Source organism: Leptonychotes weddellii, chromosome 11 (assembly GCF_054177405.1).
Source record: "Leptonychotes weddellii isolate Sample4059 chromosome 11, ASM5417740v2, whole genome shotgun sequence".
NCBI lineage: Eukaryota > Metazoa > Chordata > Mammalia > Carnivora > Phocidae > Leptonychotes > Leptonychotes weddellii.
In genome coordinates this window covers 1,796,960-1,810,675 of record NC_138379.1, presented here as the reverse complement: position 1 = coordinate 1,810,675, position 13,716 = coordinate 1,796,960, and the positions used below count along the sequence as shown (strand labels likewise).

Here is a 13,716-nt window from a genome sequence, read left to right as displayed (position 1 = left end):
AAATGTTACCTCTTCAGGGATGCCCGCAGGGTTTTGGCCAGGACCCGGGCAGGACCAGGCCCCAGACAGGGTGGGATCTCCGCACGCTGAGGTGCAGTTTCAGGCCTCGGCCAGCAGGGGCGCCCGGACGCCTGCAGCCGCAGCTGTGCTCCGGCCTCCGGCGGCCCCTCCCAGCGTGGGGGGGGGGTCGGACTTCCGCTCCCACTCGGTGCCCGGTCCACAGGGGCACCCCAGGCGGCTGCGGGCGTCCGGGGCCCGGCCTCAGCTGGCCAGCTCCTTCCCAGAGGCCGTCTGGTTTAGGGTCTTAGAGGGCAGAGTCCCTTTGGAGGTGTCACATGAGAGGCTGGGCTGGCAGGTGCCAAGGAATCTTCCAGAGCTGGAGTCTGTGAATAGGCTCCTGGGGTTGGGGTCTGGGCGGGGGCTGGACCTTGTCCAAGGCTGGTTCTCTGGAGCTGAGTGTCAGGTCAGTTCTGACTCACCCTGTGGGTGGGTTTGTGAGATTGAAGCCTTTAGGTTACAGCATGGCCCCATCCCCCAAGGGAGGCTCTGTTGGCTAGCGGGGGCTTCTCCACCGGCCTCTAGTGATCCAGGGACCCCAGAGTCAGGTGGAGGGAGGGCAGAGGCCTGGGGTTCTGGGACGGACGAGCACTCACCTTGCACGCACCGAGCTCTGCTCTGCTCCTGGCTGCGTGCTGGGACACAGGGTCCCTCATGGTGAGTGTGGGTCACTCACTCCAGGGGCTCAAGCCAGCCAGTGGCCGTGACCAAGAAGGATGAAGGCCTCGTTGGGGAAGCGTGCGAGCTGGCTGCTGTAGGCATCCATGGCGGGAGGCCTACAGACTGGAGACCTGGAACCCTTCAGTGCAGTGCCATCTGGGATGGTCCTGTCCCTTTCCTCCCACCATGGTCTGGGCGACCAGACCAGAGGAGGAACAGGGGACCCCGTCTTGGGAAACTCAGACTCGGCATGAGGCGCCAGTTGCCCCCGCTGGCTTGGGACTGAGGCGTTTCTGGGACATGGGGCTTTCCGAGTAAAAATGGGGACAGTTCCAGACAAACCGGGATGGCTGTCACTCTCCCTTTATGTGTCCCTGGAGGCCAGACAGACTCATGCTGGACCTTGACCTGGAGGAAGGGAGGGAAGATGCTGGGTGGGGGGCAGCAGCATGGGGATGGGAACCGCAAGGTCCTGGGAGCTCCCCCTCCAGCCCCCTCAAGGGACACCTCGCCCTGACTTCCATACTTGGGAAGGAACAACAGCTTCAAAGGAGGGGTGTCCATCCAGGGATGCCAGAGGGGAAGTGGGCAGCAGCTGGTGGTCTGGCCTGGCAAGGGCCTCCGAGGGGGAGTGGGAGGGCAGATGGGCTGCCAGGACTCAGGAAGAGACGGGTCTTTGAACTTCCCAGGAGAGCAGAGCTCAGGGAGAGCAGCCCCACACCTGTTCCCCAGGCTGCGGTGTGGAAACCAAGGCAGAAGTGACAAGAATACGTTTTGGTCTCCCAACAGGCACATGCCTGGGGGGCCTGGAGGTTTGCAATGCCTCTTAGGTACCCGAACCTCCCCCAAGCACCGCCTCCTTCTGTCCTGGCCCCGGGTCCCTCACCTGAAAGGGACGACACCATGTCTGACCATCCAATTCCACACCCAGTGTCTTCTAGAACCTCTGTCCATTGGAAACCCAATAGAGAATCCATCCAGAAAGGAGCAGGAAGGACTTCCAGAAAGCCAGAAGTCATAAGCCCATGCACTCCTTCCTACTCTGGAGACCCCCTTGGCCGTCATCCGGCCACCTCCCCCTGCCTGGATGGCACTTTTAAGGTGCCTGGGTATTTGGTGTCTCCTGGGGATGGCCACACCGACATCTCAAGAATCAAGAAGCAGCAGCCTCCCTTCTGTGCTCTGGGCACCCTGGAAGCTGGCTGGGTGAGATTCTAGGGGATCTGGCACCTCCCGCCCCGAGGCCCCTGGTCCCCTGCTCTGTTCAGGGATGGTTGGATCTTGCACACATTTCGGGGAAGCTGAAGAAGAGGGAGTGATAGCCCCAGCGTCTCACCCTGCCCCTTGCCCCCACGGTACTCAGCACGAGTCCTAGCCCTTAAAGTCCTCCCTGGGGCCTGTTCCATCAGGTAGTTGGCCACTCCGCAGGCCAGCAGCCCCAGACCTGCCCTGGTTTATTCACCTGTTTTGGACTCCACCCACCAGCCTGGAAGCCCCTGGAGGGGAGGCCCCCCCCTGAGGTCCCAGGGAAACACTCCTAGCCTAGATCCTGATTGGACATTGGAGGAGGACGGCCCGCTCAAGGTCACACTGCCAACAGGGGCCTGCCAGGCCACCATAGCTAATGTCCAACCCAAGGCAGTCACTTGCTCCACTATTTTCCATAAATCAGCATCCAGAGCATCCGGGGAAGGGGGCTCCGCAGGGGGTCCAGCAGCCCATGGGCTGGCAGGGTCTGTGCTCAGGGTGGAGCCCAGGGGTTATGCCTGGGGCTCCAAGGTCAGACCCTCTGGGCTGGCATCTCTATGACTTCCCAGGTCTCGCTCGACAAGGGGCTCGTCCTCTCAAGACTGTTTCCCCACCTGTGAAATGGACAAGACCAGTCCCTGCCGTTTAGGAGCGTGAATGAGATAATGGGCATGTAAGGTGCACGGCACGGGGCTCCCCGACCCAGCACAGAGAGGGTGCCCACAAGCGTCCAGCCCGGGGCTGGCTGAGGGCACTGCTGAGCGCTGGGCCTGAATGTTCGATGGATGCAGGCCTGCCAGAGTCGCGGCCACCTGCATCCCGTGGCCCCCCCGGACCCTGGAAGAGGTGCTGGTGCTGTCCAGGCTGCCGAGTGTATAAATACCATCCCACCCTGCCCGGCAAGTTATTAGGGAATGCACGTGACTGGGGGGGGGTCTGAGTCCCCCCACCAGCCCATGTGCCTGCGCTCAGAGCAAATGTCCAGTTTACGATACAGTGGCAGCTGGAGGGGCCGCTGGTTGGGGCTGTGCGTGCCCACCCCTCCGGGTCAGCAGAGAGACAGTGACGACAGGGAGCGTGCTGGCCACTGTGCCCGGTGCATGTGGACATGGCCCCGGAGCCTCCTCAGGAACCTGGCAGGGGAGAACGCAGAGGGACAGAGAGGTTAGGCGACTTGCCCATGGCCACACAGCCAGTAAGAGGCCATTGCTCTGCCTGATTCCGAAGCCCCAAGCTTTGTGCCTCAGCTAGGCAGTGCTGCCTACTTGCCCCCCGCCCCAACCCCCTTGCCACGTGAATGCTGTCGGCACGGAGTGGCCAGCAGTGGAAGAGCCAGGGGGCTGCCAGGAGGAATCTGGGCCCACCAACACCCTGGGGGTAGCTGTGGTCATACCCTCTGTCCCCCCAGCAAAGGCCTGCTCCCCTCCTACCGGCACTCCAGCCCCTCCTGGTACCACCCTCCCCGATGCATCCTGCCCTCTCCTTCATCACGCCCCATGACCCAGGGGCCCAGCGCTCTCAGAGCTTGTCCTTCTGGGCCCCCAGCCCTGCCCTGGCCTGGGGCACCATCGTTTCCTGCCCACCTGACTTCCATGATTCCTCACCCCTGCTCCCGACTTCTGCTCACGGCACCTGCGTCCACCATTAAATCTCAGGACCCTGGACCCCAAGCCGGAAGCCTCCAAGGCTCCTCGATGCCTTCGAGAAGTCACCAGCTCCTGGGTTGGGGTCCCAGGCCTCGCATACCTGGCCCCCGAGGCCCTCCCCGGCAATCCGATTCATTCTGGGCTCACTCGGTACCAGCCGTGACCGGCATGGCCACCTCCCTGCCTGGGATCCCAGCCCCTCCCAGGATCCCCCTCCTCATCCCAAACCTGGGTGGGCTCTGATGGGGGCTCCTGCTGTACCCTACTTCCTGCCATCCTAGCACAGAGCACCTGGGTAGCGATTGGAGGCAGACCCAGGCCTTCCCTGCTTGCCCACGGGGCTCCCTTCAGCTGTAGGTGGATCTTTGGGGGGCAGCTGACAGAACCTGTGGGGCACAGACTTCTCTCCGGGCTTGCTTTCCTGTCCGCTGCTAACCCTAACTCTAACCCTAACCCTAACCCTAACGGTGGGGCCCGGGCTCCCCGCGCAGAGATGGAGTTACGGTTCCTGGGTCAGTGGGCCCAGTTGTGAGAAGTCGTGGGAGCGGGTTGTTCTTGACCGAAGGCGCGGGTGAGAGTGTCCGCGGGAGGCCGTCCAGGCTCCAAGGCAGGGGCGCACCAAACCGGGGAGGCCGAGGCCAGACTCAGGGCTCTCAACTGCCCGATGGCCCAGGGCTATGACCAGCAGTACTGATGGGGGGAGAGGAGTCAGATGGGGGGGGAGGGGCAGGGCAGGAGCAGGAAGAGGAGCTGGGGATGAGGAGGAAGGGGAGGGGGCTGAGGAGCCGCAGGGGGAGGGGACGGGTGGGGCCAGGCCTCACTTTGGGTCTTTAGCCTGGTTGAGGCTCCCCTTCCTCTCCCTGCTCCTTGGCCCCCTGGCCCCCTGCCCCCCAACCCACTGGAGACAGGAGAAATCATGTGTTATTTCCCAGAGAGGTGTGGGTGACAGCCCCCCCAAATACCTAGGGGTGATGGGGATTTTTTTTGAGAAGGAGGCTTTCCACCTGCACAGCCCTGACCGGCCACATTGGGCAGCCCGCCCCCCCAATTTAGACTTGGAGACTTGAGGTCCCAGAGAGCAAGGCCCTTGCCCAAGTTCCCCACCAGGTGAGGGTTGAATGGGGTGGGCTGAGGGCGGCTCTGGGGTCCACCTGGGCTCTCTTTCCCAGTCCCCAGCCTGCGGGCAGGTGGGTGGGCTCCTGGCTGCAGTGTCATCCATGGACACCAGGGGGCAGCAGGCGCCCAGCTTTCCGCCTCAGGGCCTCTGGCCGGCGGCCTCGGGGCTCAGGGGCTGTCACCTCTGACGCCTCAGCAGACCCCCGAACCATGCCTAGGCCATCAAGGGAGGTGGGGCACAGGCGTCCCTTCTGCTGAGTCCCTACTCTGTGTGGCCTGCAGGGCACTGGGGAGGACTGGCCAGGGCTGGGCCACTTCTACTGCCTGACCTCTGTCTCCACCAACCACTGCTCACCTTTGAAACCCAGCTGGGGGGGAGGGGGCGGGGGAGGTGTGGTGAATGAATGGGGGGGAGGCTCTCCTTCCCTGGCCGCCCGACTCGCTCTGGGGCCTGCTCACACACTGCCCAGCCCGCACACATGGTGTTGTGCTCGCTGCCCCCGAGGCCTGGGGAGACCCCACCCCTGGGCCCGGTGGGCGTGTGGGCTCCTGCCTCTTGCCCTGCCCTGGGGCGGTATAGGGGTGTGGGGGGGGGCCTCGCGTCACCTCCCTGGCTGTCAGGCTCTTCTCGGAACACCATGTGGGTGTGTTGGAAGCACGGTGAGAGCTGGTGTCCCCAGCATGCCCTGTGGACGGGAGATGCTGACTCATGGGGTCCCCACTAGCTCAAGGAGACTGGGCAGGAAGGAAGTCGGGGGGCACCCACTCACCCACATTCATTTTTCCTGGTCTTCCCTTGGCAGAGTGAGCCTCTGAGCCCCGGGGACCGGCCTGGTCTCTGTCCTGTGGGTGCAGGGGAGGAGGGAGGCCTGGCGGGGCTCCAAACTGGCCACAGGGTGTCCTAAGACCCGCCTGAGTGCCTGTCCCCCTACCCTGGGAACCCTCCCCAGCCCTGCAGGGTCTGTCTGGAGCCTAGGCTAAGCCATGGTCAAGGGCCTCCCGGGATGGTCAGTGCTGAAACCGGAACAGTCCTGGACAAGCGGGGAGGAGGTGGTCCTTCTGCTTGAGACTCTGAGGGGAAGGGGCCCCTGGCCCGTTGTGGGGACCGGGCAGCAGAGCCCTCACGTCCAGGGCTGTTCCCTGCTCCCTCCACACCTCCCCCAGGGCCTGCCCAGCCCCTCCTGCTAAGTCCCGGGGAGTGAGGACCCCCGGCCTGGCCCAGACGGGAGCACAAGGCAGCCCCTGTAATCCGAGCTTTGGATTCCCGTTGTGCGGCATGTGGACGCGTCACCGGAGGGAGGCCGGCACCTGCGGAGGACGTGCCTGGCAGCCGCCCCGAGAACAGCCCGTCCTGGGGGGGCTGGGGGCGGGGCGAGCCGAGCGCGGGAAGTCGGTGCGGGGAGGAAGGTTCTCGCTGCGCCGGCGCTGGGCCCTGGGCCAAGTGTGCTAGGAAACCCCCCCCCCCCCCAGCCCCGGCTCAGAGCTGGGCTGGCTGCCTGTCGCTGGAGGCTGGCTAGTTAATCGGTAACTCTCCACACTCCTCGGGGCCTCCGGGCCTCATCTTATGGGGGAGAAGGTGAGGCTCCGAGGGGCAGCAGCCTCCCCAGGGGTCTGGCCAGGCCTGTCCAGGCCCACTGTGGGGTGCTGCGGCCGGGGGGTGGGGAGGGTGGTGTGGGGGGTGGGGCAAGGGCTGGCCCAGCCCGGGGCTGTGGGGGAGGAGGTGGGGAATGGATGGGGCAGCGGGCCTTTGCCCTGGTGGGGTACACAGTGGACAGGCCAAGATCTACACAGGAGAGGGCAGACTGGGCTGGGCAAGAGCTTGGTCACCTCCCTAATGGGAGGCGCCTGAGGGGTCCGCCCTCCCGGGACTGGGCCACAGGCCCCCACGGATGGCCAGCCCGGGCTCCAGGTTTGGGGGATGGCGGGGGAGGTTAACCCCGGGACTCTTGCTTTCTTTCCTCTCCTGCCTTTGTGCTCACCCGCCCCTTGTGGAAGTCCAGGGAGGGGCTCAGGGCCGGAGAAAGGCACCGATCTGCTGCCCCTGAGCGCTGAGCGCTTGCTCGACCTCTCTGAGCCTCTGGTTCCTCCCTTGCAAAACAGGCATCAAAACGCCTCTCGGTTCGGGTTCTTGGAAGGATTAAGTGAGGCAAGGAGCTGCGCCCGGGTGCAGGGCGGGCTCAAGGTGCCTGGTGCTGTCAGCCTGGGGAATGTGCCTCCGTGTCTGCAGGGCAGTCCGGGGGGCCTGCAGACAGACGCCCCTCGCAGGGTCCCTGGGGGCACGCCGGGGGCGGGCCCCAGGACACAGGCTGCCCTCCTGGGCTTCCAGAAGCAGCTCCACGCGGCTCCCCAGAAGGAGGGGGCTTTGGGACACCCAGAGTGGAAGTCAGCCGGCAGGCGGCAGCACATGGCTGAGGTCGGCACCTCCCGCCCCGCTCTGCCACTCGCTTGGGCAAGGGTGTCTCCCCATCGAGCCTCAGTTTCCTGGACTGCAAAAGGGGCCCACTCCCTTGGCACCGGGGGCACTGCCAGGGGAAACACCCCCGCGAGGCCCTGGGGGAGGGGGTTAGCTGCCTTAAGCCCTGGAGCAGGACCAAGTTCTTCAATCTGCCCAGGCCTGTCCCCTCATCCAGAAAATGACGCCCCAAACAGGCCCGTGCCATGCAGGGGAGTCGGGGGTGGGCAGCGCGGGCGGCTGGGACAGACAAGCCCCCCGACCCCCGCATGTTAGTGGCACTCGACCCTTATTTCTCACTCCCATCTCGGTCAGGTGGGCGTGCGGAGGGAGCTCGTGGCTCTGCTCCCTGTGGTCATTCAGGGCTTCGGCCACCCAGGGGCTCTGCTGTCCCCAGGAGTCCCTCCCTGGACGCCCCCACCCCACCCCCAGTCTGGCTGGCAGAGCAGGGACAGGAGGGGGCAGGATAGCTTGGTTGGTGTGGATGGGCCCCGGGCTGGAGGGGGTGGGTGCCTTTCTGCTCTCCTGTCTGTGGCCAGCACTGGCCGAGTGGCCCCCCAGCTGCCGAGGGGCTGGGAATGTGGTCTTTGTTCTGTTCGGTCAGAGGAAGAGGAAACGGTTTGGGGAACACAGTGCTTTTGCTTGGTTGCTCCTCCACTGGACTGGGTGGTGAGTTCGGAGAGAGGTACGCTGGAGAAGCCAGCAGGGGGCCGGGTGCCTGCCGGGCTCCCCCACTCCTGCGTGGGCAGGATTTGGGGTGCTGGGGCATCCCGGGAGCCTCTCCTTGCTGTTCCCCCGGGGCCAGCACCCCCTCTCTGGTTCTGCTGTCTGCAACAACACAGAGTACAAACATTGTTCCTTTTGTTTCTTTTTCTCCTTCGAATATATTTTTAATTACAAAAGTAGAGCTTGGTTATTGTACTCAGACAGAGGTTTGCACACTTGGGGGGGGGGCCCTTGGGGTGGAGGCCTGGGCCTTCTCTCAGACTCCCAGCCCCCAGCCCTCAGCTGTCCGCCCCCAGGTCTGTCCCTGGCTTGGGGGAAGGGACCCAGCCCCACTGTTGGGACCGGCAGGTCAGTGAGCCAATGGGTACCATCCTTGACTGGATTCAGGGTCACATACTCAGAGAAGGTCACCTCCCTGCCCTAACAAGCCCAGGAGGGGAGGTGTCCTCGTGGCCCTTGGAGAAAGAGAAGCAGAAAGCCCGGAGGGAAAGCAAAGAGAAAGCCAGGCAGCGGGTTGAGGTTGAGTCAAACCTTGCTCCCTCCCCCACTATGCGTGGCCCTGGTGGCTTCCCCAGGCTCCCGCTATCAGCTCCGTCCCCCTCCCTTCCCTGCACACAGGTGAGGCCCAGCAAGGGGATGCAGGGAAGCTGTCCCGGGCAGTGCTTGGCCCCAGCGAAGGGGGGCCGCTATTACCACACTGTGTGACACGAGGTGTGGGGGCCTGCCACTCCCAGTCCTTGGAGGCAGGACTCAATGTCACAATCCTTTAGGCTTATCACTGGGAGGGGGCTGGGACCCACCTGGCTGAGCTCAACTGGCCCCCATGGAGGTGGTAGGGTGGGCACCAAAGGCAGTGGGAATGGCCCTCTAAGCCCACCCCCTGAACTGGACAGTGCTGGGGGAGGGCAGGGTCACATAGGGGCCTGGTGCAGGCTCGGCTCCTGCTCATTTATGAAGCACCTACTAGGTCCTCTGCCCTTAGGGAGCCGAGGGCAGACAGGTGTTCATAGTGCCAGGCAGTCCCTGCTAGGGAGGAGAGCTCGGACTCCCCTGGGTGTCTGGAGCAGGGCCTGGGAGTGGGGTGGCTTCCTTCCTCAAGGAAGGGAGCCGGCCTGGAGGCTGAATCTGGCCTGGGGGTGGGCTACTTCCCCAGCCTGCCCTCCTGGACAGCTGGAGCCAGGGCATCCGGACCTCTTGGGAAATCCTGGGGGCCACCTGGTTCCACATTCTGTGGTCACTACCGGCTGTGGCCCTGGGGAAGCTGATGTGACCTTGGCACCAGGGCTGGGCCAGGCCTGCCTCCTTCTAGCCCCAGGCCCGGTGACGTCAGCCTGGTGTGAGGAGACCACAGAGCTTGGGGGACCTTTCTCAGTTCCTCTTTACGTTCCTGAAGACACAAAATTGTAACATCTCAATGCTTATGGGAAATGTGGAATGCCGTGCACAGAAGAGAATAAAAACCAATCATGAACCATCGCTTGGTCCTCCTGTCAAGACCCCAGCACCCTGCCCTGTCCCCCCCTCCCTCCCCTGCGCCAATGCCCCCTCCTGTTTGTCTCATCCCCTCACTTCAACCCTCGCCTCCCCTGGACCCAGGATACCTCCTCCAGGACACATTTGCACACTATCACACCGTCCCATCCCTGGGGAGTCCTGGAACCCACCTGACCCTGTGGGGGAGGCGGTCTGGTTGGGGTCGGGTCAGCCTTATTTTTCTTGCTGGGCTCATGGGCTCACCCGGGACAGGGGCTGACAGCTCAGGGCTCTGCTGGACCCTCCAACAGGTGCCTGACCCTCCCCACCCCCCAGCCCAGGGCTGCTTTTAGCTTGGGCTGGGGTGGTGGGGAGGTGGCTGGAGGCAGTTCCTAGGCTCCCCGCCCCACAACAGGCTGGGCCAAAGGGAAAGCTGCAGAAAGTAATGGTCTCCCATGGCCTGGCCCTGCTGGGATGAGAGCCTCCGGGGAGCACCTGGGGCTGTGGCAAGGCCCGGGCGTGTTGGGGAGAAGGGGTGTGGGTCCTGGCAGGACCTTCCCTTTCCCCTGACAGCTGGAGTAGGGCCCTCTGGCTCGCGTGCCCCATCATTCTCAGGGCATGTTTTCTCCCAACAACCAACAATATTTACTGGGCAGGATGACGGGGTCCTAGCCTTCCAGGACGGTGGGACAGATAAAACTCCTATAGCAGCTAGAGAGGGGCTGCCCACTGCTCACCCCCACCTCCCACCTGGGGGTGATAGGGGATAAAGCTGGCCCAGAGGATCAGTATATCCAGTCAAGGCCCTAGGCTAGGCCGGGCCAGGCCCACCCCGCTGGAGAAGCCTCTAGTGCCCTGTCCAATACCCCATCCAGGGATAACAGCCTCCAGCCAGTCTGGGCACTCAGACCTCTGGCATTGTGTGGCCGAAGCCTGAGAGGTGCCGGGCACCTGGTCCACGACGTGGTGGGCATAGCCCCGGACGGGCTCCGCCTGTTTCCCATCCACTGAGCAGGGCTGACAGGCCCCCAGATCTGGCTCAGGACTCAAGGGGCTGAGGGTCGGCTCTCCAAGGTGTCTGAGACTTCGCCCTGTGGTGGGGGGGTAGGGAAGAGTGGTTCGAGGGCCTTAGGGCCAGCAGGTGTGTTAGGGCTCCAGGTGCGCGGAACCCCGCCAGGGACTCACAAGCCCCGGGCGCCGCAGGCCGCGCGGGGGCAGCCGAAGACCCCGTCTCGCTCCAGCTAGGGACGAGATGCCCGCGGCTGGTTCAAGCCCCTTCAGCTGGCGCTGGAGGCCCAATGGTGAGCGCGGGCGGCGGGGCTGGCGCCCCCGGGGGGCGAGTCGGAACTGCCCGGACGCCGGGCCCCGCCGCGCCAAGGAGGGCGCGCCGGCCGAGGGGGCGCCCGCGCCACCGCCGCCGCCGCCTCGCAGCCCCCGCCAGCAGACAAAGGAGCCGGAGGGGGGCGGGAGGGGGGGGATGGGGCGAGGGGGCGGGGCGCCGCGGTGTCACGTTACCGCCCGCAGCGCCCTTTAACTCGGGCCCCGCCCCGCTCACCGCCCCCCGCCCGCTGCCGCGCGCGGCCCGCGCCCCGCCAATCGGCCCGCGCGCCCCGCCCCGCCCTCGGGTGGGTGTGTGCACGCGGCCAATGGGCGGTGCGCGGGGGCCGGGCCGCCAGCGGGGCGGGGGCAGAGCGGCGCGGGCCAATCGCCGCGGTGTTGTTGAAACTGAAAATACTACATTATGCTAATCGCCGCGGGGCCCCCGCGCGGGGGGGGGGTGGGACCCTCGCGTATAAAGGGGCGCGCGAGGGCTGGGCGTTCCACAGGCCAAGTGCTCTGCGCTCGGTAGGTGCCAACCAGGCCCGAACGAGCCGAGCGGGCGAGGACAGGCACTGAGGGGGCGCGGCCGCCGGCCGGACGACACCGCAAGCGAGACTCAGGAGCAGCCCAGGGCCCGACAGCCAGGTAGCCGCCGCGCCCGCCCTCCCGCCGCGTCCCTTTGCAAATGCAGACTCCGACTGCGCGGGGTCTCACTTGCGCCCGGCCTCCGCCCTCCTCTCCTCTCTTCCTCCTCCTCCTCTTCCTCTCCTCTCCTCTCCCGTGGCCCCGGCCCGCGCTGCCCCGGGCCAGGTTCGACGTGTGTCTCCGCAGCGCATTGGCAATGGAGCGCCTTGTCGCCCGCCGCACCTTTCCCCTGTTCGCGCGCACCAGCGCCTGCCGCAGCCTCTTCGGGCCGGTGGACCACGAGGAGCTGAGCCGTGAGCTGCAGATCCGCCTGGCCGAGCTGAGTGCCGAGGACCAGCGCCGCTGGGACTACAACTTCCAGCAGGACGTGCCACTGCGCGGCCCCGGGCGTCTGCAGTGGACCGAGGTGGACAGCGACTCCGTGCCCGCCTTCTACCGCGAGACGGTGCAGGTGGGGCGCTGCCGCCTGCTCCTGGCGCCCCGGCCCCGCCCGGAGGGCGCAGGCGATAGCCCGCCCCCCGCGCCGCCGGCCGATGAGCCCCTCGACGGCCTCGGGGAGGCGCCGGCGCCGCCGTCCGGCGGCCCGGTGGTGGCTCCCGCGCCGGCCCCAGCCGCGGCGCCGCAGGAGAGCGATGAGCAGGAGGCGGTGCCGCCGCCGCGCAGCCAGGAGCCCCTCGCCGAGCCGCTGCACTCAGGGATGTCGGGGCGCCCCGCGCCGGGCGCTGCCGCCGCCACCGGTAGCGCCGCCGCCGCCACCAATGCCGCCGCCGCCGCCGCCGCCGGAGGGGCTGTTGCCACCACCGCTGCCGCGGGAGGCGCCGCGATCAAGAAGCTGCCCGGGCCTCTCATCTCCGGTGAGTCCCGCGCGGCCCCGCCCCGGCCCGGCCCGGCCCGGCCCTGCTTTGTCCGGCCGGCCGGGCTCCCCCGGCCTCGGGGGCCTCACTTGGTCCCCGCCTCCTCCCGTGGCATTAAAGGGCCAGCAGCGCGCAGGGCGCGGCTGCGCCCGCACCCCGTCCCGCCCTGTTGTTGTGCTCCGGAGTGGCTGGCGCGGGAGGGATGGCAGAGCGCGCGCTCGGGCCCCCCGGGCGCGCGATCCTCGCTCTGGCCGCGGGAGCCCCTCCCCGGGCGCGGCGGGCGCGGCGGGCGCGGCGCGGAGGGGGTTAAGCGCGGCGGCAGCCCCGGGGGGCTTGGCCGCGGGACAAGGAGAAATGCTTACACAGCACATTGCGCGGGCGACGTAAACAAAGCTGACCCGCCGCGGACCTCGGCGCGGGCGGGGACGGCGCCCCCACCCCGGCCCCCTCTTGGGTTCCCCTGCCGACCCCGCCCTGACCGGCTGCGCGCGCTGTCGCCCGCAGATTTCTTCGCCAAGCGCAAGAGACCCGCGCCCGAGGCCAAGGCGTCGAACGAGGTTCCCGCGGGATGCGCCGCCCCAGGCGCCGCTCCAGCCGTAGGCTCGGCGGAGCAGACCCCGCGCAAGCGGCTGCGATGAGGTGGGTACGGCCCCGCGCGCGCTGGGCGGGAGGGGTCGCCCCGCGGGGTCCTCGCGGCCACCCTGTCTGTCTGCTGTCGCTCACCGCGCCTCTCTCCCGCAGCGTCGCGCGTAAAGAGCCCTGAGGGAGCCCGCTGGGCAGCGGACAGGACAGGAGCGCGGGGCCTCGGCTGGGACCGTCCATGTAGCAGCAACCGGCGGCAGCTGCCACCGAGCAGCGTTCGGTTTCGTGTTTAAAATTTAAAAAAAAAAAAAACTGTGCAATGTATTAATAACGTCTTTTATATCTAAATGTATTCTGCACGAGGAGTACACTGGTCCCAAGGTGTAAAGCTTTAAGAGTCATTTATATAAAATGTTTAATCTCTGCTGAAACTCAGTGCAAAAAAATGAAAAAAGAAAAAAAAAAGGAAAAAAGAAAAAAACATGTATATTTGTACAAAAAGTTTTTAAAGTTATACTAACTTATATTTTCTATTTATGTCGAGGCGTGGGCCGCTCTGCCACGCGATAGCTCGGTTATTGGTTATGCCAAAGGCACGTCACCGCATCTGGTTATCGACAAATGTAAATTTATTTTTATAGCGGACTCTGGGGGGAGGGGGTCGCTCACAAGCTGTAGCTGCCGTACAAGCCCATCTAGCTAGCAGTTCTCTTCGCGCTTTCGCTGTCTCTTTTTATTATTATGATTATTTTAAACTTGAAGACAAATTTGTTAACATGGTTCCTGAGCCGTCTGCACCACTGCCCCGGCCCCTCGTCCGCCGGGTTCTAAATAAAGAGGCCGAAAAACGCTGCAAGTCAGCTCCGTGTGTGCGTGAACTGCCTCCAGCCTCCTTCTCTGGCACCCCCAGAAGTTAGGGAGATAGGACAGCGGACAC

General features: G+C 65.3%; 1 protein-coding gene across 3 annotated transcripts; it reads left to right on the top strand.

Moving 5' to 3' along the window:
- The first annotated feature begins 11,136 nt into the window (after positions 1-11,136).
- On the top strand, positions 11,137-13,639 carry CDKN1C (cyclin dependent kinase inhibitor 1C). Of its 3 annotated transcripts, none has more exons than XM_081797597.1 (4): positions 11,137-11,343; positions 11,509-12,197; positions 12,702-12,836; positions 12,939-13,639. In XM_081797597.1, exons 2-3 carry the CDS (start codon positions 11,540-11,542, stop codon positions 12,833-12,835), a joined length of 792 nt encoding a protein of 263 aa, XP_081653723.1. In that variant the 5' UTR covers positions 11,137-11,343; positions 11,509-11,539; the 3' UTR covers position 12,836; positions 12,939-13,639. The 3 variants fall into 3 exon arrangements, with proteins under 3 accessions (XP_081653723.1, XP_081653721.1, XP_081653722.1); XM_081797596.1 differs by having other exon boundaries at positions 11,142-11,343; positions 11,530-12,197; XM_081797595.1 differs by having other exon boundaries at positions 11,137-12,197.
- Positions 13,640-13,716: the final 77 nt, after the last annotated feature.